This window comes from Tamandua tetradactyla, chromosome 4 (assembly GCF_023851605.1).
Source record: "Tamandua tetradactyla isolate mTamTet1 chromosome 4, mTamTet1.pri, whole genome shotgun sequence".
NCBI classification, from domain to species: domain Eukaryota; kingdom Metazoa; phylum Chordata; class Mammalia; order Pilosa; family Myrmecophagidae; genus Tamandua; species Tamandua tetradactyla.
The window spans coordinates 27540529-27562547 of NC_135330.1; the positions used below are offsets into that span (position 1 = coordinate 27540529).

General features: G+C 37.6%; 1 protein-coding gene across 2 annotated transcripts in view; it reads left to right on the forward strand.

Moving 5' to 3' along the window:
- KLHL20 (kelch like family member 20) overlaps positions 1-22019 on the forward strand; it is a 151268-nt gene that overhangs the window by 16935 nt on the left and 112314 nt on the right. For both annotated transcript variants that reach the window (XM_077157004.1, XM_077157005.1), the window contains exon 3: positions 11152-11725. In XM_077157004.1, coding sequence (XP_077013119.1) covers positions 11152-11725 — 574 coding nt within the window. The remainder of the gene's footprint in view (positions 1-11151; positions 11726-22019) is intronic.

Sequence of the window (22019 nt, forward strand, 5' to 3'; positions counted from 1 at the left end):
CACCATCTCTTTAGTCACTCTATTTTTTAGTGGAGAGAGGGGGTACATATACAGCCTAAACTTTCCCATCTCAACTTCTCCCAATACCATTGAATGGGACTAATCACAGTCACAATATTATGGTACCTTCACTACCTTCCATGACTAAAACTTTCCCATCTCCCAAAAAGAAATATTACACCTGTTATGTATTAATTCCCCATTGTCCATCCCCCCTGCCCCTGGCAACCTGTATTCTAGTTTGTCTCTGTGAGCTTGCATATTCTCCAGTATTTTCTTTGTTATTACCATAAGGCCTTAACCCAATATTTTAAACCTACAGTAATCTCATGTGCTGTGATACCAACCTGACTTCAGTAGTACACACAAAGAGTAAATGGGTGGTTCTGTGGTAGAATTTTTACCTGTCATGCAGGAGTCCTGGGTTCATTTCCTGGCACATGTGCGCGCACACACACACAAATTAGTATGCGCAAACTATATTCCTGAACCCTCTTATCACCCACCTTATGTAATTATTATCACAATTTGCATGTTTATATATTGAGTCCCAAATCACTGATTCATTGTTAACATTTTATGCCTTTGTCTTTTGATCCTGTAAGAATAAAAAGTGAAGTTACAAACTGAAACTAAAAAAGTACTGGTATGTCTATTTACCCATGTCATTTCCTGTTTTAGTACACTAAAGCTGCTGAAAAGCAATATACCAGAAATGGACTGACTTTAACAGTTGGGATTTATTAGCTTACAAGCTTAGAGCTCTGAGGCTGTGAAAATGTCCAAATCAAGGCATTATAGAAGGAAGGCCAAGATGGTGGGAAAGTGAGGTGTGGAATTTAGCAAGCACAAAAGGAACTAGGAGGTTTTGCCCTTGCAAAGAAGAGCTCAGGGCTAACATAATTTTTTTTAAAAAAAGACTTTTGGAGTTGGATGAGCTTAAAATATTGGAAAAAGATTGGGCTTCAGCAATACCCCAGGCAAAGGGGAAATTAAGGTAAGTAGTCTCTACTGGGAGCAAGGGAAGGTAGCTCAGTCAAGCTCTAATTGCAGTTTTAGGAGGTGGGACTGATGAAAATAAAATAAAGAAGAATAAAGTGGAGGCTTTTAGAGTCATCTGATCTCAGAGTACTGAAAAGGGGCTGTGCCCCAGGAGAAGGAGGGGGGCACATAGAGCTGAGTACCAACTCGAGCTCTTGACTGACTGATCTTGTGGGCTGGGAACTGGACTGAAAAAGGATTTTTCTTTTTAAAAACTATTCTAAGTACCTCATTGGAGAAAGCTTCAGTCATTTTCAGTTGTCAGTGGGACCCAGGCTAGGATTGAGTTAACATAAGTTTGAGAGACAAAGTAATGAATCAAGTGGGGGAGATAATTCCCTAAAGAGCATAACTTCCCCAAGAAAAGGGGGTGGTCCTCCAGCAGAGAGCTCAGGCCCCAGAGACTGGAAAATAAATAGTTTATGCTTTCCTTCTACCCCATCCTCTGTCTGTAACTACACCCCTAGCAGGGAAGGTCTGCTGAGAATTAAGGCACTGTATCACTTTACGCCAGTGGGGAGCTCTGAGCTGACAAGAGCCACCTGCTGGGTAGGATAGGTAAAGTATAGAGCCTAGAGGATTCACAGGAAAGTCAGATAACCTGCTAGGTTTTACCCTCAGGGAAACTTGACACTGTCTACACCCTCCTCCTGAGACTTGGGCCTGTCTCGTCTGAGAAAATCTGATTGGGATCAATCATATCCGGGTAGCCCCTCCTCAAAAAAAGATTACATCTGGGCAGGGCAAGAACCAGAAAAACAAGAACTGAAAAATTCTGATCAGTTAAAAAGAAGCTATGCTCGAAGTCTAGAATAAGTTGAGCTGAATGCCAAAGAACAGATAGAGAAAAAGCCAACCAACAAGAAAACCTAGGTAAAAGAGTGAAAAGGATCTCCAGAATAAACTAATCAAGGAAATCAGATGCCTAGACACAGACAAAAAATTTCAAGTCATACTAGGAAAAATGAAGACACAACCCAGTCAGAGGAACAACTAACATTTCAAATGAGATACAGGAGTTGAAGCAACTAATTCAAGATGGTCAAACAACATGCACAATCACATCAAAAATCAAATCAACATGTTGAGGGAAGATACAGCAAAAGAGATGAAGGATATAAAGAAGACATTGGGTGACCATAAAGAGGAACTAGAAAGTTTGTAAAAACAAATGGGAGACCTCCCCCTGTCTACATGGGACCTGACTCCTAGGGGTGTGGACCTTCCTGGCAACATGGGACAGAAATCCTAGAATGAGCTGAGACTCAGCATCAAGGGATTGAGAAAACCTTCTCGACTAAAAGGGGGAAGAGTGAAATGAGACAATATGGCAATGGCTGAGAGATTCCAAACAGAGTCGAGAGGTTATCCTGGAGGTTATTCTTACGCACTAACTAGATAGATATCACCTTGTTATTCAAGATATAATGGAGAGGCTGGAGAGAACTGCCTGAAAATGTAGAGCTGTGTTCCGGTAGCCATGTTTATTGAAGATGACTGTATAATGATATAGCTTTCACAATGTGACTGTGTGATTGTGAAAACCTTTTTTCTGATGCTCCTTTTATCTACCTTATCAACAGATGAGTAAAACATATGGAACAAAAATAAATAATAGGGGGAACAAATGTTAAAATAAATTTAGTTTGAAATACTAGTGATCAATGAAAGGGAGGGGTAAGGGGTATGGTATGTATGAATTTTTTTCTGTTTTCTTTTTATTTCTTTTTCTGAATTGATGTAAATGTTCTAAGAAATGATCACAATGAATATGCAACTATGTGATGATATTGTGAATTAGTAATTATGTATGTAGAACAGAATGATCAAAAGTTAAGAATGTTTGCATTTGCTTGTTATATATATTTTTTAAATTAATTTAAAAAGGCAGAACTTATGGGAATGAAAGGCACAACAGAGGAGATGCAAAACAGAATGGAGACATACAACAGCATTCGAAGAGGCAGAAGAAAAGATTAGTGAACTAGAGGACAGGATATCAGAAATCCTACACACAAAAGAGCAGATAGGGTAAAGAATGGAAAAATATGAGCACGGTCTCAGGGAATAGAATGACAACATGAGGCACATGAATATATGTGTTATGGGTGTCCCAGAAGAAGAGAAAAAGGGACAGAAAGAATGATGTAGGAAATAATCACTGAAAATTTCCTATGCCTTGTGAAAGACATAAAATTACAGATCCAAGAAGCACAGTGCACCCCAAGCAGAATAGATCTGAATAGACCTACTCCAAGATGCCAATCAAATTGTCAAATGACAAAGACAAACAGAATTATGAAAGCAGCAAGAGAAAAATGACCCATCATGTACAAAGAGAGCTTGATAAGACTATGTGTGGATTTCTCAGCTGAAGCCATGGAGGCAATAAGGCAGTGGTATGATATATTTAAGATACTGAAAGAGGAAAACTGCCAACCAAGAATAATAGTAATAATAATTATTATTATTTGCATGGGCAGGCTCCAGGAATTGAACCCGGGTCTCCAGCATGGCGGGTGAGAATTTTGCCACTGAGCCACCATTGCACCACCCCAATCAAGAACTCTTCATCAGGCAAAACTGTCCTTCAAAAGTGAGGGAGAGTTTAAAATATTTTCAGAAAAACAGACACTGAGAGAGTTTGTGAACAGGAGACCTGCTCTAAGAAATACTAAAGGAACACTATAAGAAAAAACAGGAGAGAGGGGTTTGGAGAAGAATGTAGAAATGAAGGCCATCAGGAAGTTTAAAAAGAAAGAGAAAAAATAAAATCCAAAAGACAAGATGTAGGAGAAAGTACTGCCTTTACAATAATAACATTAAATATTAAAGGATTAAACTCCCCGATTAAAAAGACATGCCCTGGCAGAATGGATTAAAAAACAGGACCCATCTATATGCTGTCTACAGGAGACTCACTTTAGACCCAAAGGCAAAAATATGTTGAAAGTGAAAGATAGGAAGTGTGAAAAGATATTTCACACAAACAACAACCAGAAAAGAACAGGCGTGGCTATACTAATATCCTAATATCCTAATATACTAATTTGAAGACAAATTAGACTTCAAATGCAAATCAATTAAAACAAAAGAGGACACTGTATTTTAATAAAAGGGACAATTCATCAAGAAGACATAACAAAATCATAAATATTTATACACTGAGCCAGAGTGCTTCAGAATACATGAGGCACACACTGACAGCATTGAAAGAAGTAGACACCTCTAAAATAATAGTTGGAGACTTCATTACACCACTGTCATCAATGGATAGAACATCTAGACAGATGATCATAAGAAAACAGATATGTTCAATAGTATGAACTATACTTAACAGACATTTATAGAACAGTACACCATGCAGCAACAGGATACACATTGTTCTCAAGTGCTCATGGATCCTTCTCCAGGAGAGACCACGTGTTGGGTCACAAAACAAGTCTCAATAATTTTATAGCCATTTTTAAATTTTGTTTACTTACTTATTTTTGCATGGGTAGGCACCAGAAATCGAACCTGGGTCTCCAACATGGCAGGTGAAAATTCTGCCACTGAGTCACCACTGCACCGTCCTCAATAATTTTAAAAAGCTTGAAATTATACAAAGCATTTTCTCAGATCATAATGGAATGAAGTTGGAAATTGATAACAGGTGGAAGGCCAGAAAATTCACAAATATAGGGAGATTGAACAACAAACTCTCTAACAACCAGTGAGTCAGAAAGAAATTATAAAAGAAACCAGTAAGTATCTTGAGGAAAATGAAAACAACATGTCACAACTTATGGGATGCAGCATAGGCAGAGCTGAAAGGAAAGTTTATTGCCCTAAATGCCTATATTTAAAAATAAGAGCAAAAATCGAAGAGATAACTGTTTACTTAGGGGAACAGCAAACTAATCCCAAAGCAAACAGAAGGAAATAAATAACAAAGATTAGAGCAGAAATAAATGAAATTGAGACCAATAAAGCAATAAAGAGAATCAACAAAACCAGAGGCTGGATCCTTGAGAAAACCAGTAAAATCGGTGGACCCTTAGCTAGGCTGACGAAAAAGAGAGAGGGAGAGAGAATGCAAATAAAATGGGGATTGGAAGAGGCATCATAACTACTGATCCCACAGAAATAAAAGAGATTTATGAGAGGATGCTATGAGCAGCTATATGCCAATAAACTAAACAACATAGATGATATGGACAACTTCCTAAAAAAGCATGAACAACCAGCATTGACTCGAGAAGAATTAGATTACCTCCACAAAGCAATCACAAGTAAAGAGACTGAATCAGTCATCAAAAAAATACCTCAAAAGGAAAAGTCCAGAACCAATTCACAATACACATGTGAATTCTACCAAGCATTCAAGAAAGAATTAGTACCAATCCTGCTCAAACTTTTCCAAAAAAGTGAAGAGAAGGGAAAGCTACCTAACTCATTCTATGAAGCCAACAGCACCCTAATAACTAAGCCAGACAAAGACACTACAAGAAAATAAAATCACAGGCCATTAATTATAAATTATATTCTTTTTAATGAATATAGATGCAAAGATCTTCAAAAATATACTTGCAAATTGAATCCAGCAGCACATTAAAATAATTATACATCATGACCAGGTGGGATTTATTCTAAGTATTCAAGGCAGGTTCAACACAAGAAAAATCAATTAATGTAATACACCACATCAATAAATCAAAGCGGAAAAACATGGTCATCTCAACTGATACAGAAAAGGCATTTGACAAAATTCAACATCCCTTCTTCATGGAAACACTTCAAAGGACAGGAATAGACAGGAACTTCCTCAACAAGATAAAGACATTATCAGATGAAACCTGGATTTTCTGTCAGAGGGCAAGGCACATGGCATCTGCTGGTCTCTCCCTTCTCTGAGTTTGTTGCTTCCAGCTTCAGACTTGAGTAGCTTTCTCTCTGTTTCTGTGGCTTCCTCTCTCAGCTTCTGTGTGTGTATACTTCTCTCTCAGCTTCTGTGTCTTTCTGTCTGTCTTTCATCCTCTTATAAAGGACTCCAGTAAGAGAATTAAGACCCACCTAGTGCATACCTCAACTGAAATAGCCTAATCAAAAGGTCCCACTCACAATAAGTCTGCACCTACAGAAATGAATTAGCTTTAAGAACATGATCTTTTCTGGGGTCCATAAAACCTCAAAACCATTACATTTTCCTTATTATAATTCTTTAATTCTTCATGCAGCTTCCGTCTATTGTCTATTGTCTATTGTCCTTTGCTTTCAACCTACAGAACTCTCTAGCATCTTTTATGGTGTTGATCTAGTGGTGACAAAGTCCTTTAGCTTTAGTTTATCTGGGAATGTCTTAATCTCTCCCTGTTTGTTTTTTTAAATTAATTTTATATACTGCCACCTTGCTGAATTTGTTTATTAGCTCAAGTAATTTTGCTGTAGATTTCTCAGGATCTTCCAAGTATAGTATCATGTCATCTGCAAATAATGAGAGTTTTACTTCTTTCTTTCCAATTTGGATGCCTTTAATTTCTTTGTCCTGCCTGATTGCTCTAGCTAGAATTTCTAGCACAGTGTTGAGTAATCGTGGTGACAGTGGACATCCTTGTCTCGTTCCTGATCTTAGGGGGAAAGTTTTCAGTCTCTCTCCATTGAATACAATGCTGGCTATTGGTTTTTCATATATTGCCTTTATCATATTCAGGTAGTTACCTTTGATTCCTATCTTTTGGAGTGTTTTTATCAGAAAAGGATGTTGAATTTTGTCGAATGCTTGTTCACCATCAATTGAGATGATCATCTAATTTTTCCCTTTTGATTTGTTAATGTGCTGTATTACATTAATTGATTTTCTTGTGTTAAACCATCCTTTCATTCCTGGTATAAACTCCACTTGGTTGTGGTACATAATTCTTTTAATGGGTTGTTGGATTCAATTTGGTAATATTTTGTTGAGAATTTTTTTATCTGTGTTCATTAGGGAGATTGGCCTGTAGTTTTCCTTTCTTATAGCATCTTTACCCAGTTTTGGTATTAAAATGATACTTTAATGAAATATTTTATATCATTTATAAATGAAATATTTTAATATCTTTTTAATATTTCACAGGGGAAATGTATTAAACATTCCAAAAAGAGCTAACCCCAATCCTGCTCGAACTTTTCCCAAAAAAATTGAGGAAAAAGGAACTCTACATAACTCATTTTATGAGGCTGATATCTGCCTCAGTTTAGAAAGACAGTTTTGCTGGATATAGAATTCTTGGCATTTTGTTGCTTTCGGTGTTTTAATTATGTCATCCTACTGCTTTCTTGCCCCCATGGTTTCCAGTGAGAAATTGACACTTAATCTTATTGAGACTCCCTTCTACATAACACATTTCTTTCTTTTTTACAAGTTTCAGAATGCGGTTTGGCCCAACCGCTAAACTATCGGGGACCCTCTACTCCCCAGCTTCTCACTGCTTGCTAGACGACACTGCCGCATGCAGAAAAGGGGCTCGAGCCGGGGGTCTGGGTCCAAGGGGCGCGCACAGGAGACCTCGCTGCGGGTCTAAAGGACTGGAGGCCGAGTCAATTAAGGCATGAAGCGAGGTAGCTTTATTGTTGGTAGACGCTTATGCCAGGGCTGCCAGAAGCTAAAGACCACGAGGCTCGGCGAGCCCTGGATTATATACAGTTTGAGGAGAGGCGGAGTTAGGGCGTGGCCTCCAGGGGAAGGTAGCCAATCACACAGGCACCATAGAGATGTTGTTCCTGAGTGTGCTTGTAGCAGTGAATGCTGGGCAGGTGGAGGAATAAGGAGAAGACCAATAGGGTTAAAGAGACAAGGCTGCATCATCACTAGTCGCCGGTGAGGCTTGTAATTCAGGGGTTTAGAAAAACCGGACCTGCCAAAATGGCGAGGGAGGGAGAGAAAAAGACTAAGCTACCAGGCCAAGAATAAAATTATGCCACATCAGAATTCTCTATCTTTGGCATTCAAGAGTTTGATAACAGTGTGTGGCATGGTTCTATTTGGGTTTATCCTGCTAGGAATTCATTGAATGTCTTGGATGTGCATATTCATATCTTTGATTAAAATTTGGGAAGTTTTCAGCCATTGTCTTTGAATATTCTCTCTGTCCCTTTCTCTATTTTCCTTCTGGAGCCTCCTATAATAGATATATTGGTATGCTTGATGGTATCATGCCGGTTTCTCAGGTTTCTTCATTCTCTCCTTTCTGCTCTTTAGACTTAATGATTTCAACAGTCTTATCTTCAGGTTTTCTTATTCTTTATTCTGCCAGCTCTAATTTGCCGTTGAACCCTTCTAGGATATTTTTAACTTCTGTCACTGTGGGCTTCAGCTCTCTTAGATTCTTTTTCATAATTTCATTCTTTTCATAGTCTCCTTATATTCATCTGTTGTTTTCCTGATTTCTTTTAGTTCTTTATCTGTATTTTTCTTTAGCCCATTGCACATAATTAGGACTATTTTTTTGTTTAAGCCTTGGTCTGATATGTCCCAGGCCTGACATCCTCATTGATGGTTTCTAATACTTTAGTCTTCTCCTTTGACTGTGCCACCCTTCTTATTTCTTTGTCTACTTGTAATCTTTTGTTTAAACAGACATTTTGATATTTTAATGTGTTATCACTGTAATTTAGACTCTGAGAAATCTGTTCCTTAAGTTTATAACCAGCTAATACTATGACAGCTTTCCTTGATTACCAGGATCTATCATGAAAAAGGAAAAAGTGAAAACATCTTTCCCAGTCTTTGCAGATTGACCTGTGCAAGTGTTCTCCTTCAGGGCTTAGCCATACAGTGAGTTTAGAGAATAGCTCCAAGCCAAAGTGTAGGACCTCCCGAGCCTTTTTGCTTATGCATCTTATCTTGGGCATGTATGTTTGGTTCTGGGGATTCCGCCATTTACATGGTTCTGAATGTCCCCCTGTTCCCTGGTAAACAGTTTCCTCATGGTCCCTTTACTATAGTATGTCCCTCAGCCAGCAATCCCTTGCCCCCAGGCAGCATGATTTGGATCCTCTCCCACATCAGTCTGTACAAGAGGTCTATGAACTACCTTCTACATGTAGGGCAATATCTGGGATGGTGAGTCTGTCAGGCAACTGCCAGACAGATTGGGCCAGAAATACATACCCCAGTGTGTATGTGAGTGTAACCTGCTCCTCCAGAACTGGAACCAGAGATCAGCCCTGGGAGAACGGGTGGCTCTGCCAAGCTGGTGAGGGGTAAAGAAGGGCCAGCCAGACTCCCACAAGATCCTATTACTTTTAAGTAGACTTTTTCTTGCCCTGTTACTGCTATCCTTTATTTTTTGGAGCTTTGAGAAGGATGTTCCTTTTAGTTCTTACTGGTTGTTCAGACTTCTGTGGGGTGACAAAGCCTTGGAGCCTCTCACTCCTCCATCTCAAATGGAACAGGCTGAAGGTGTTCATTTTTTAAATGTTTCTCATGACCCATTAAATTGATACTTTTTAAACTTTTTTATATTGTATTGTATAACATATATACAAAGCAAAGAAATAAAAAAGCAATGGTTTTCAAAGCGCTCTTCAACAAGTGGTTACAGAACAGATCCCAGAGTTTATCATGGGCTACCATACGATCCTCATATTTTTCCTTCTAGCTGCTCCAGAATATAGAAGGCTGGAGGACTTAAGTACTTTTTTATCATCACAATTGACTTTTTTTTCCTTATTTTTTTGTGAACAATAATATATATACAAAAAAGCTATAAATTTCAAAGCACAGCACCACAGTTAGTTGCAGAACATATTTCAGAGTTTGACATGGAGTACAATTAGGTTTTTACTTCTAACTGCTCTAAAATACTGGAGAACTAAAAGAGATATCAATTTAATGATTCATCATTCATATTCATTTGTTAAGTCCTATCTTCTGTGTATATTGCCACCATCATCTTTGATCTTTTTCATACATTTGGGGTTGTTTGGGCTATGGCAGTTCTAAATTTTTGATATTGGAAGGGTCTGTCACTAATTTGGGGTAGGAAGATGGAACTGTCTGATGTTCTGGAGAGGCTGGGCTAGGTGTCACGACTCATCTGGACTAGGAATCCATCTGGAGGTTGTAGGTTTCTGGAGAATTACTCTAGTGCCTGGAACCCTTGTGGAATGTTATATATTACCCTAGGTGTTCTTTAGGATTAGCTGGAATGGTCCTGGTTGGGGGTTGGCAGGTTATGATAGGTAGCAAGGTCTACCTGAAGTTTGTGTAAGAGCAACCTCCAGAGCAGCCTCTTGACTCTATTTGAACTCTCTCTGCCGCTGATACTTTATTAATTACTCTTCTTTTCCCCCCATTAAGTTGATTTTATAACCAAACCTAGTCCCTACTTAACAGCATTTTTAGTATAGAAAAATACAGACCTCTAAATATCCAACATTAAAATTAACTTTTATTACTTATTTATGAATTACTTTTTTATAAATTAAAAACTACTTATTTATAAATTAAAGAATGTCTGTTTATGGACCTATATATTTATTTTGTAACCTTAGAAAAGCCTCACTGATTAAATTGACTTGGTGGGAGAAATTTAACTTGTTTTAAATGAATGAGTTTTACTATCATATTTAATATCACTAACCCTAGATTAGTATAACAAAGTCATAATCTGGAGGCTCTTAAAAGTCCTGCTAAATAAGTATTTCTTTACTATCTTCGTTAACCTTTTAATTTTCATAAACTTCGAAAATAGATTCTAAGTAAAGGTAAACTTCAGTCTGTTGTACAGAGAGAGAATCATTTACAAATGTTTCCCATATATTTTTTATTAATCTTACAACAGGCTGTTGTAAAAAATATGACCTAAGACAGTCTAACTTCTTTGAAATGAAAAAAGAATTGTCTTTTATTTTGTGGGAGTACAGAGTGAAAAGACTGACTTGGAATTGATAGCCTTGCATCCTCTAAGAGATTTTAAGGAAATTTATAGGTTCTAGAGTTCTTAAAAAAGGAGCTCTTTGGGGGCCTAGTTCACTCTTGATACTTGCAGGCCTTCTTTATCTCTTGAATTATGAATACTTTAGGGGAGAGGTCTGCTTCTAATAATATTGCCACTTTCTTTTCCCTCCACCCCCATCCTGTAGGTGCACCAACATTCGACCAGGAGAGACTGGAATGGATGTAACAAGCCGCTGCACCCTTGGAGACCCCAACAAACTGCCAGAAGGGGTTCCCCAACCTGCCCGCATGCCCTATATCTCAGACAAGCACCCTCGACAAACCTTAGAAGTGATTAACCTTCTGAGAAAGCACCGGGAGCTATGTGATGTAGTGCTTGTTGTGGGCGCTAAGAAGATATATGCCCATCGAGTTATTTTATCAGCCTGTAGTCCCTACTTTAGAGCTATGTTTACAGGAGAATTGGCAGAAAGCCGTCAGACAGAAGTAGTGATCCGAGACATAGATGAAAGGGCTATGGAACTCCTGATTGACTTTGCATATACCTCCCAGATAACGGTGGAAGAGGGCAATGTTCAGACCCTTCTGCCAGCTGCTTGCCTCCTCCAGCTGGCAGAAATCCAGGAAGCCTGTTGCGAATTCTTAAAGAGACAATTAGATCCTTCTAACTGCCTGGGCATTCGGGCTTTTGCTGACACACATTCGTGTCGCGAGTTACTAAGGATAGCAGACAAGTTCACTCAACATAACTTTCAAGAGGTGAGTTATACTTGGTGATTTGAATACATTCACAATGTATTTGTTAAGAGAGCTATATGGGTTCGTATTCTGATAGTTACCACATACCTGCCTGGATATTTACTGCTGATTTTAATTCATAATAGGAAAGAAATAAGCTGTTATAAATTCTAAGCCTGATTTTTGTTTTAGAGGCCCATTTTGTGTTTTAAAGCAAAAATTAAGGTTTAGGGATTAATTCTCCCAAGGAATATTCATAAAAGACTATAAGACAGAATACTTCTTATTCATAAGAGGATCTTTATCTGCTAGGTTACCTGGTATCAGCCATTAGCATAAGGCATTCCATTCCTGATTATATTGACTGCTCAGTAGACTAAATGGTGGCTTAGAGGTTACTTGTGAACTGATAATCAGAAAAAATGAGTTGAGATATTATGAAAAGAACTTTTCATTAAGCCTGTGATTTTTGCTCATTTATTTGTAAAGCTGCTATGTTCTAACCTTCATGCTGGGGAACTAAGACCACAGTGATGAATTAGATACCTGGAGTCCCTATATTAAAGCAGTTTATAATCTGGCAGGGGAGATAGCCATTGAATGCATAATTACACAAGTAGTTATAGTTAATGGGTGCTACAAAGAGGAAGCACTAATGATTTAAGAATGTATTACAGAGAAATTGAACTTTGGCTGTGGAATGTCTCATGCAAAATCTTGAAATAGGAAGAAGCATAACTAGTTTGAGGAACTGTAAGAAGTGCAGTGAGAACCAGAGAGCAGGGGAGATGATGTTACATAATTATTCCACAGAAAGAGCAGAACTAGATCACTCTGGAGCTTAAAAATCATGTCAAAAATTTGAGATTTAATCTTAAGAATAATAGAAAATCTTTAAAGGGTTTTAAAGAAGAGACATGGTACAATGTACACTTTTAAAAATCACTCTTCTGTCCACCAGAATAGCCTCCAGTGAAACAAAGGTTTAAAGATTAAAATGAAACCATGGAAATATTAGAAGATGACATGAAACAATTTACAATCTTGAAGTAACGGGGGCCCTTCTAATTGATTAATCCAAAATGAATAGATTGATGGATAAGACTACTTAAAACTGCATGGTAAAAACAAAACAATAATAACAAAAGAAAAGACAAACTGGAGGGCAACTCATCACAAACAAAAGGTTAATCTCCTTAATATATCAGTAACACCCATCAGTCAATATACTAGACCAATGACTTAACAGAAAAAATGGGCAGTAGATAAAAAAGGAATACAAATTTTCCTCAAACATGAAAATATGCTCAAGTTTGTTTATAATAACTGGAACACAAATTCAAACTACACTGAAGAACCATTTTATGTCTATCAGATCACACATATCCAGGGGTCTGTACACCCTGTTGACAAGATGATGGAGAAATAGGTATATTGCTAATGTGCAAATAAATTGATACAACTCCTATGAAAAGAAATTTGGCAGTATCTGTCAAAATTGTAATGCATACAGCCTTTGATACAGCAGTCCCACTTCAGGGAATTTGTATTACAGATGTACTAGAGAAGGGAGCAGTATGAGAAGGTAAGATCATGGGTACCATTTTAGATATGTTGAGTTTGAGGTGCTATGAGGTATCGAAGTAGAGCTGTTGAGCGGGCAACTGTTTAAATGTATCTATAGTATAGAAAAAAGGTTAGGCTGAGATTAAAATGTAGGAATCATCACATAGTAATTAAGCACACCTTAATTCTTTCCAAGTAGGATACATACTAGAAGCCATAAAAGAAGAAATTGATAAATTTAATTGCATAAATATTAAAGACTTTTATAATTTAAAAATGTACCATAAACAATAGTCAAAAGATCAGTGTCAGTGAGATTGCCTGGGAGGAAAGGAAAGATCCTTGATATTTTTCCAGTATTGAGGGATAATTAGCGAAGGAGCAGCTGGCAGAGGAGACTGAGGAATGGCAAGAAAAGAGAGAAAAGGAAATCCAGGAGTGTGGAGTCATAAAACACAAATAGAGGGGTTATTTTAAGAAGGAAGGAGTAGCCGGGAATAGTAGCCATGAATTTTTTGAAAAATAATGTAAGGGCCATTGACATTAAGAAATATTAAAATATTGTAAAAAAAAAAAAAAGCGTTTTCTATTAGGAAGAGAACAGAGCAATGGAACTGAAGAGAATCCAAAAGTAGACATTTAACGTCAATGATGGAAAATGGAATTGTTAAATAAATGTCACTAGAAAAGCTGGTGATTTGGAGGAAAAATAAACTCCTTAAATAGGTGAAACTTCTGACGAATCAGTAATTTAAACCTAAAAAATGAAATTCTAAAACTTCTAGAAGATAGCATTAGTAAGCTGACAGTGCAGGTGGCCTTTCCAAGCAGGATACAACCTAGAAGTCATAAAAGAAGAGACTGAAAAGTTTGCTTGTTTAAAAAATTTTAAACGTCTTTATAATTAAAAAAAAAAAAAATACAACCATAAACTAAGTAAAAAACTCAGTGCCAAACGGGAAACTTACTTGGAGCATACAGGACAGAGAAAAGGCAAATTCCCATAAAACTCACACAAATTCATTGAGAAAAGTCCATGTAAAACACAATAGAAAAATAGGCAAAGAGTATGAATAAACAATGTGTAAAAAAAGATACTCATGGAAAATAAATATGTGAAAGGATATCTTAAGCTTGCATGTAATTAAAGAAACATCAAAACAGCATACCATTCTTAACCTATTAGATTGAAAAAATGGTTTTTAGTTTTTTATTTAAAAAAATTTCAAGTAGGAATAGGATATGTACCCTTTATCCAGATTCATGAGTTACTTTATTTTTTCAGTTCCATAGTTTTATTTATTTATTCTTAGAAAACAAGAGCAATTATTCTCACATTTAAAGGTTGAAGGAGAAGTTCAAAACTTTACTTGTATTTCTGCTTGGGAAAATAGCAATATTTAAAATTAGTCTTATAGACCACGAATATGTACTCAGTCAAATTTAATGTGGGATTTTAAAGTTCATGGAGTTAAATATTTCAAAGTTGCACTGTAGAAAGCAAATAGAAAATTTACTTTTAAAGTTTTTTTATTTGACTTGGTAAGACAGCAAAATCATTTAAGGAATTGTTCTAGTTTGAAAGTTGCTAGAATGCAATTTACCAGAAATGGAACAGCTTTTAAAAGGAGGAATTTATTTGCAAGTTTACAGTTCTAAAGCCATGAAAATGTCCACATTAAAGCAAGGCATTAGAAATGTCCAATCTAAGGCATCCAGGGAACTATACTTTGGTTTAAGATGGCTGATGTGTTCAAAGTTTCTCTCTCAACTGGAAAGACACATGGCAAACATGGCAACATCTCCTAGCTTTCTCTCCAGGCTTTTTGTTTCATGAAGTTGTGCTGGGCACGTTTTCCTTCTTCATCTCCAAAGGTTTCTAGCTCTGTGGACTCTCCTGGGTTTCGTGGCTCTGAAGCTTTTTCCAAAATGTTTCCTCTTTTAAAGAATTCCAGTGACAGACCCATCTGGAATGGATGGAGTCATAGCTCCCTCTAATCAAAGGTTAATACCCACAACTGGGCACGCTACATCTCCATGGGGGTAATCTAATCAGGTTCCCAACCTACAGTATCGAATAGGGACTAAGAGAAATGGCTGCTTCCACAAGATGGATGAGAATTAAAACATGGCTTTTCTCGGGTACATAATCCTTTCAAACCCGCACATTCCACCCTCTGGACCCTAAAAAAGACATGTTCATTCCAAATGCAAAACACTCTTTTCCATTGCAGTATCAGAAAGCCTTAAACCATTTCAGGACTAACACAAATACAATAAAAAGTCAGAAGCAGTACAAAATCTCATCAAAGTCAACTAGAGGCAAACTTCTCTTATGGCTCTGAACCTGTAAAACTCAGAACAAAAAGTTATCTATTGCCAACATACAAAGGAGGGACCATCATAGGATACATATTCCCCATTTCCATAGGCAGAAATTGGAAAGAACACAGGTCACTGGATCCAAGCAGTTTGAAAAACCTGGAGGGCAAACTCCATTAGATCTTGAAGTCTGAGAGTCATTTATCTTTGAGACTTTAGAAAATAGAAGTCTTACCCTTCCCAAGGGCCTGTGCAGTGGCTTTCCCCTCTCCAAATGCAACTTTGGGGACGTTGGGGAGACCACCTTTTTCTTGGCTCCATCCTCTCCAAGCATCAAGACTGCACCCAGGCTCTCTGCCATCTCTGAGGCATATTCTCATCCCCTCTATGTGGTGGCAGCCAGGCTCTCCCCCACTCCCCAAGGAATGTGCTCAACCCTCTCCAAGGCCTGAGGTGGCACAACTTTTCCACTGCAATGAGGTGGAAGGTCCATCTTCTGCCTTTGGGGCAAACTCACCCTCTAGAAGCACTTGAATGGGTCTGCTGTCCTGGTCCATGGTTTCTTGACATCAGACTTTAGCCTCTGAAGTTATTTTTCCACCAATGTGTCCCTTTTCTGAGTCTTTTAGTCCAAACTGGCAGAGGTTCCATTTATACAGTCCCACAGAACTCTTGTTGGCTTTCTTGGTTCAGGAAGGCTGATGACTTTCAGAGTTTCTCTCTCAACTGGAAAGGCACATGGCGAACATGGCAGTGTCTGCTAGCTTTCTCTCCAGGCTTGTTTCATGAAGCTCCCTCAACACATCTTCCTTCATCTCCAAAGATGTCTGGCTGTGTGGATTCTCGTGACTCTTCTACATTGTGCCTTATCATTTGCTTTATCATTCTCTCTCTCATATAAATATTTTTGTCTGAACCATTTAAAAGTATACTGCATATACATCATACTTCCTTACCCCACAATACATCAATGTTTTCTTAGACCAAGAGCATTCTCTTACATAATCACCATGCAAGTATCAAATTCAGGGAATTTAACATTGATGTAATATTATTGTCAAATCTGTAGTCCATATTCCAGTTTCACCAGTTGTCTACATATTGTTCTTTGTACCAATTTTTCTTTCCATCCAAGATCTGGACCAGGATCCTGCATTGCACTTAATTGTCATGTGTTTTTGGTCCCTGTTATTCTGGAATGCTCAACTCAAATTCCCTTTGGTCAGTAAACATTTCCTGCTTTTTAGGAAATTAATCTTCTCAGAATGCTCTACCTTCAAAAGTATGGGCCAGTTATGTTGTAGAATGTCCCCCTCCCCACCCCCACCCCAGTTTGAGCTTGTCCAGTGTTTCTTCGTGAGTAGATTTGTGCATGCATTTTTTTTTTGTGGGGGGGGGGGGCATGGGCAGGCACTGGGAATCGAACCCAGGTCTCTGGCATAGCAGGTGAGAACTCTGCCTGCTGAGCCACCATGGCCCGCCCTGTGCATGCATTTTTGACGGAAATACAACATAAAGTGATAGATTGTGTCCTTCTCAATGTATCACATCAGAAGACACATGATGTCTGTTTGACCCATGGCTAGTTATGTCAACTTTGATCAATTGGCTAAGGTGGTGTCCCAAGTTCTCTCATCTATAAAGTTATTACTTTCCCTTCTGTAATTAATAAGATCTTTTATGGGGAGATGCTTTAAATCCATGTAACTGTTCTATTGCTCATCAGATTTTCACTCACAGGTTTTAGCATCCTTTGATTCTGCCTGAATCAGTTATTAGCATCATGGTTGTAGAAGGTTGATTCTTTTCAACAAAAAAAGAAACATACATTATTTATTGTGAAATATATATACAAAAAAGCAATAAATTTCAAAGTACATTTAATGAGTAGTTATAGTACAGATTTCAAAATTTGGTATGGGTTACAGTTCCGTAATTACAGGTATTTCCTTCTAGCTGCTCCAAGACACTGGAGACTAAAATATCAATATAATGATTCAGTAGTCATACTCATTTGTTAAATCCTAACTTCTCTGTTATAACTCCTCCTTCTTCTTCAATTCTTCTCCCAATCTTTAGGGATTTGGGGGTTATACCCACCGTAACATTTTTTCATGTTGTAAAGGGGTGTTAATAATATAGGATCGGGAATTGGAACTGGTTAATGTTCTTGAAGAAACTGGCGCTTCTGAGTTTCATGACTTATCCAGCCTAGGTACCATATAGGTTTCTAGAAAGTACACTTAGTGCATGAAACTTTTGTAGAGTCTCAGATAGAACTCTGGCTGTTCTTTAGGCTTAACAGGGATGATGTTGGTTGGATTTGGCAAACCATGGCAATTAGCATTATCTAGCTGAGGTTTGCATAAGAGTAGCCTCCAGAATAGCCCCTCAACTCTGTTTGAACTGTCTTAGCGACTACCTTATTTTGTTACATTTCTTTTCCCCCTTTTGGTCAGACAGGCATTGTTGATCCCACAGTGCCAGGGCCAAGCTTATCCCTGGAAGTTATATCCTACATTGCCAGAGACTCATACCCCCTGGACATCATGTCCCATGTTTTGTTGTTGTTGTTGTTTTTGCAAAATGAAGGAGATACATGCATATTTTCTTATATCCCTTTCTAAAGAAGGTAGTGTTCTATTTATTGTCTATTGCACTTTGTCATTTACTTAATGTACTCTGGAAATCACGTCTATCAGTTTATAGAGATAATATTTTTCTTTCTGCATAGCTGCATATTACTCTTTTTGTGGATGTACCACAATTTATTCAATCATTCTTCTGTTTGAGGATTTCCATAGTTTTCAGTATTTTGTCATTATGAATAATGTGTCAGTGAATAGTTTTGTGCATAAGTATTTTGTGATTATTGAAGATTTATCTTCAAAATAAATTCCTAGAAGTGAGCTTGCTGGCTGAATGGGTAACTGCACATATCATCAAATGTTGTAAATATCATCAAATTTCCCCCCAAAGGGATAGATCCATTTCCATCAGCAATGTGCAAGAGTGCCCCACCAAAAGAATGTATTATCAAATTGTAGGAAGATGTTGCAATAGGGAGCTCCAGGACTCATTCATACCATCAGAATGACTATTAAACTGGGAGAGACTGTCTGAAACAGCTATTTTGGAACCCCAGAGGCCGTAAGATCACTGTACAGGGTCTAGGGAAGATGAGGAAGCTGATAAATTGCTCCTTACAAAGTAAGGACAGTAAAATTGCTCTCGTTACATAGTGGCTAACGGCACCAACCCCCAACTTTATTGTCAGGCTGCTATGAAGTCAAGCCTCTGGCTAGCTGGCTGCTGACAGAAGGAGGCATAAGCATTGTTTCAACCATGTGGGACAAAAGCATCAGCAGCAGTTGTTTCAACTCAGCCCAGAGAAAGGCCAAGGTAGAAGAGAATTAAAGATGCTACAGTTCCTCAGGGCTGTGAATGACAGTTAGTTGAAGGCTGCATTTATAATAAATATATAAATATTTTTAAAAATTTAAATTATTTAAATATTTTAATATTATTTAAATAATAATTTATTATTTATTTATTTTTTATCCATATTTTTTTACTCATCTGTCCATACCCTGGATAAAAGGAGCATCAGACACAAGTTTTTCACAATCACACAGTCACACTGTAAAAGTTATATCTTTATACAATCATCTTCAAGAATCACGGCTGCTGAAATGCAGCTCAACAGTTTCAGGTACTTCCCTCCAGTCACTCCAATACACCATAAACTAAAAAGGGACATCTATATAATGCATAAGAATAACTTCCACTATCACCTCTCAACGCTGAGATATCTCAGCCACTGAACTTTATTTTGTCTCATCGCTTTCTTCCACCTTTTGTCAAGGTTTTCTCAATCCCTTGATGCTGGGGCCTAGCTCATATGCAGGGTTCTGTCTCATGTTACCACGGAGATTTATATCCCTGGGAGTCATGTTCCATATAGGAGTGAGGGCAGTAAATTCACCTGCCAAGATGGATTAGAGAGAGAGGGCACATTGAGCAACAGAAGAAGTTTTCTGGGGGTGACTCTTAGGCTTAATTTTAAGTAGGCTTAGCCTATCCTTTACAGGAATAAATTTCATAGGGGCAAATACTAATATTGAGGGCTTGGCCTAATGATTTGATTGTCCCCACTGCTTTTGAGAATATCAGAAATTCTCCAAATTGGGAAGTTTACTATTTCTTCCTTTCTCCCCAGTCCTCAAAGGGACTTTGCAAATGCTTTATTCCCTGCCCAAATGACTCTGGGATATATTGGGCATCACACTGACTGGACAAACCAACAAGATCTTAGACCTTATTCAAGATTCCATGTATTTATGGTATTCAGTTAAACTGACCAAAAAAATAAAGGTACTTATTTTTTGCCAAATAAATATCTTTCCCTTTAGTCTCGCAGAGAAGTTGAAGTTTTAAAATATGGATATCACCCTTTACCCTGTATTCTGACATACCTTAGTCCTATCCAGATCAGCTTCATTCATATCTGTACTTGAAGTCTGATCACTTTTTCGATTTTTGAAACAGTTCCTTTATGGGGTAGTGCTGACAATTACAGTTTCAGAGCTCTAACTCTGAATCTCAGGTGTCACATAAATACCCAAAGTTTCTGGGTATTTATATATAAACGAGCAGCTAAGTATCTCAGAATTTAAGCATAATAGTTACACCTCCTGAATATATGTGACTGCTTTAAAAGTTTACAATTTAGGACCCTTTACAATAGGCCCCATCCTGATAACCCATGTTCTTGACTTCAGTTAACCAAGTTTTTATATTATAAAACATAGTCCATATGATTGAGGCATGATAATATTTGTGTTTTTGTTCCTGACATTTCATTCAACATGCATTCTTTAAGGTTCATACCCCTAGTTGCAAGCCACACAACTTTATTCCTTCTTGTCGCCACTCAGTAGTCCACTGTATGTATACACCATAGTTTCCTTTTCCATTTGTCAGTCATTGTAACCTTGGGCCATATTCTAGTTTGCTAGCTGCCAGGAATACAATATCTGGAAACGGAATGGCTTTTAAAGGGGGGGATTTAATAAGTTGCTAATATACAGTTCTAAGCCTGTGAAAATCTCCAAATTAAAGCAAGTCCATAAAAATGTCCATACCAAGTCAACACCAAGAGGGAGGTTACCTCCGCTTAAAAAAGGGTGATGAGTTCAGTTCTTCTCTCTCAACTGGGAAGGCACATTGTAAACATGGGGGCAGTCTGCCAGCCTTCTCTCCTGGCTTCTTTCTTCATGAAGCTCCCAGTGGTGGTGTTCTTCGTCTCCAAAGGTCGCTGGCTGGTGGACCCTGTGGTTCTCTCATCATTCTGTCATGATTCTGTGGCTCTCTCCTCATTCTCAAAAGGGACGTTGACTATTTAAAAAGTTCAATTTCTGTGCAAAACCAAAGGGAGAGAGGTTTATTTGATGCAAAATTTATATTTGGGAGCACATTATCTGATTTAACTTGTATGGTCAGTTTACCTGAACACCATAATTACATGGAAATTGACTATGTCCTAAAATCTTGTTAGTTTATACAGCTTAGTGTGATTTATCCCAGAGAATAAAAAAGTATTTGCAATGCTTCTAGGATTATGGAGGGAAGTTTTGTGCCCCTTCCTTTTTTAATTAATAAAACCAATCCACATACAACATGAGCATTCTTTTTTTTTCCTTTTTTTTTTTTTTGGTAACTTTTTTATTCTTTTTTTTTATTAATTAAAAAAATTAACAAACAAAACATTAAGATATCATTCCATTCTACATATACAATCAGTAATTCTTAATATCATCACATAGTTGCATATTCATCATTTCTTAGAACATTTGCATCAATTTAGAAAAAGAAATAAAAAGACAACAGAAAAAGAAAGTGATAACAGAGAAAGAAAAGATGATAAATACCATACCCCTTACCCCTCGCTTTCATTTACCACTAGCATTTCAAACTAAATTTATTTTAACATTTGTTGCCCCTATTATTTATTTTTATTCCATATGTTCTTCTCTTCTGTTGATATAGTGAATAAAAGTAGCATCAGACACAAGGTTTTCACATTCACAGAGTCTCATTGTGAAAGCTATATCATTGTTCAATCATCATCAAGAAACATGGCTACTGGAACACAGCTCTACATTTTCAGGCAGTTCCATCCAGCCTCTCCACTACATCTTGAACAACAAGATGATAGCTACTTAATGCGTAAGAATAACCTCCAGGATAACTTCTCGACTCTGTTTGGAATCTCTCAGCCATTGACACTTAGACTCATTTCACTCTTACCCCTTTGGTCGAGAAAGTTCTCTCAATCCCTTGATGTTAATTCTCAGCTCATTCTAGGGTTTTTCTCAGTCCCTTGATGCTGAGTCTCAGCTCATTCCAGGATCTCTGTCCCACGTTG